Consider the following 2,140-nt stretch of genomic DNA (forward strand, 5'->3'; position numbering starts at 1 on the left):
TCCCCTCCCCTCCCCTCCCCTCGGTCCCAGCCCACCCCATTTACTCTATGTTGCCTACTAGAATGTTCCGTATTGCTTTGTTCCATCAAAAGCAGCATTGGGGAGAGCGGCTGGTCTCGACAGGCAAACCGTTGCTTGCGTGATTACCTTTAAAGAACACTCACAACTGCAGCCCCTCATTGAGGAGCTCATCTACAAAGTCCAACAGGTATTCATCTAGCACGACACCTGGTGGTCGAGTAACAGCTGGTGGTGGCTGAGTGACACCTGGTGGTCGACCACAGCAAGCCGTCGTTAGTGTATGCTGAAGAGTTGCTGGAACGGCTGGCTCTCGTGTGGGGTTAGCTCAGTGGGGCCGTAAGTAAAGTCTAGATGCGGATCCAAGGCGGAGAAGTCGACGCTGAACTTCCCGGCGGCGTGGCTGCACGTGAAGGAAGCGCTTTCGTGCTGGCTGTCTTGGGCTACGTGGTCTCGGGCGGCCGGAGAGAGCCACAAGCGGCTGCGAGGAGTACGTCTAACAGCCGGCCGAGTCAGTCGCTCAGAAGGGGACATCCAGCCGTCGTCGGCGAGGTTGTCAACGGCAGGGGTTACGAGGGTGTCAATTGCGAGGGTCCTGATGTTCTCGGTTCTGAGGTTGTCAGACGCTTTTTCGCGGTTGTAGTAGGAGTCTAGTTGCCGGCACGAGTCGAGTCGGCGGTACGAATCCAGTTGACGGTACGAGTCGAGGGGGCGATAGCCGCCCTGTCTTGCACTACCCTGCTGGCTCACTACGTCATCGTCAACCACCGGTTGGTGTGCAAGCAACGGGTCGGGTCCGCCAAATACCTTGCGCGCCCCCGCGTCCTTTCCAACAACCTTTCTCCTAGCACTCCGCCCGGACGCTCGACCTCCCGCGGCCTTGGTCCGAGAAGAAACCCGACGCGGGAAGATGGAGTAAGACGGCGGTGTGTGTGTAGATAGAGATGGAGCGGACTGGTATCCTGAACTCTCCGACCGGTCGTCTAATAACTCGTCCATCAACGCAGCCGGACCCACCGGACCGCCAACAGGGTCGACCGCTGCACTATTCAAAACCGGGTCGACAGGACCGGTAGGACCGACAGGACCAATTGGGTGGGTCATGACGGGCCCGACCATGCCGGAATCTAATATCGTTGCCGCCATGGGTGACTCGGGTGACTCCATAGTCGGAGTTTCTGCTGACAGGGGGACCTGCTCTGCCGCCTTGTGCTTGTATATAGTGTTCCGTTCGTTTTCTTCGGTGGTGTCTTCACCGTCAAGTGACGCCTCGCTGATCTCGTCGTCTCCCTCGTTCGGGTCGCCTCCCAAACCCGATTCAACGTAATGGCCGTTGCACGACCGCAATTCGTTAGATTCGTCGGACGAGGGTAGGTCGTCCATATAAACCTTTGAGTGCGTGCACACACTATTGCCCTGGCCATTGCGCCAGTCACTGCGCAAATTACTACGTGCGCGACTGTTAACGCGACTGCCAGCGCGGCTACGGTAATGATGGATGTCGGGGCAGTGACTAGGTCCGCGTTCAGCACACTCCCGGGAGTGATGGGAGCACGAACGGAGTTGGTCGGTGCGGGGCAGACCCTCGTTTTCGCTGTGGTGACGAGACTGGTGAAAGCGACCTCGGGTTTTGTAGCGGCCTGAATACGAGGAGGAGTCGCCACTTTGCAGACAACAATCGCTGAGGTAGCGGTACGACGGAATATATTCTCCTCCAATCGAAACAGAGACTTTTCCACTGGAGGGCTCTTCACTTGAAGGGGTTCCGCTACAACCGGCGTCCCCCGAAGGGTGTCTACTTGACGGTTCACTGATCATGTTTTCGTCTTCAACTAATGATCCAGTATACTGCGAGCTCAGCACAGAAATCGAAGCATCCTCCTCTGACACTCTTCTATCAAGTTGCCCATCCAGTATAGAGCTCACGGCTGTGCAACTGACGGCAGCACAACTCATGGCAGTACCAGCCATGGGTTTACATCTGACGTCATCTTCACTATCCAAATAGTCACTGTCGTGAGCGATGTCGTGAACGATGTCGTGAGCGATGTCGTGAGCATCATTGTCCGGCTCGTGGTTATTTATAAGTTCTTGACTGGATGTGCTTATCTCTGTAACGGCC

At 56.4% G+C, this 2,140-nt stretch overlaps 1 protein-coding gene across 1 annotated transcript; it reads right to left on the reverse strand.

The window, feature by feature from the left end:
• Positions 1-294: 294 nt before the first annotated feature.
• GNI_083020 (hypothetical protein) lies at positions 295-1,401 on the reverse strand (the record flags this gene model as incomplete). Its single annotated transcript, XM_011135776.1, has 1 exon — positions 295-1,401. The coding sequence occupies one exon, from the start codon at positions 1,399-1,401 to the stop codon at positions 295-297; it is 1,107 nt and encodes a 368-aa protein (XP_011134078.1).
• Positions 1,402-2,140: the final 739 nt, after the last annotated feature.

This window comes from Gregarina niphandrodes (genome assembly GCF_000223845.1).
Source record: "Gregarina niphandrodes unplaced genomic scaffold scaffold00015, whole genome shotgun sequence".
Lineage (NCBI taxonomy): Eukaryota > Apicomplexa > Conoidasida > Eugregarinorida > Gregarinidae > Gregarina > Gregarina niphandrodes.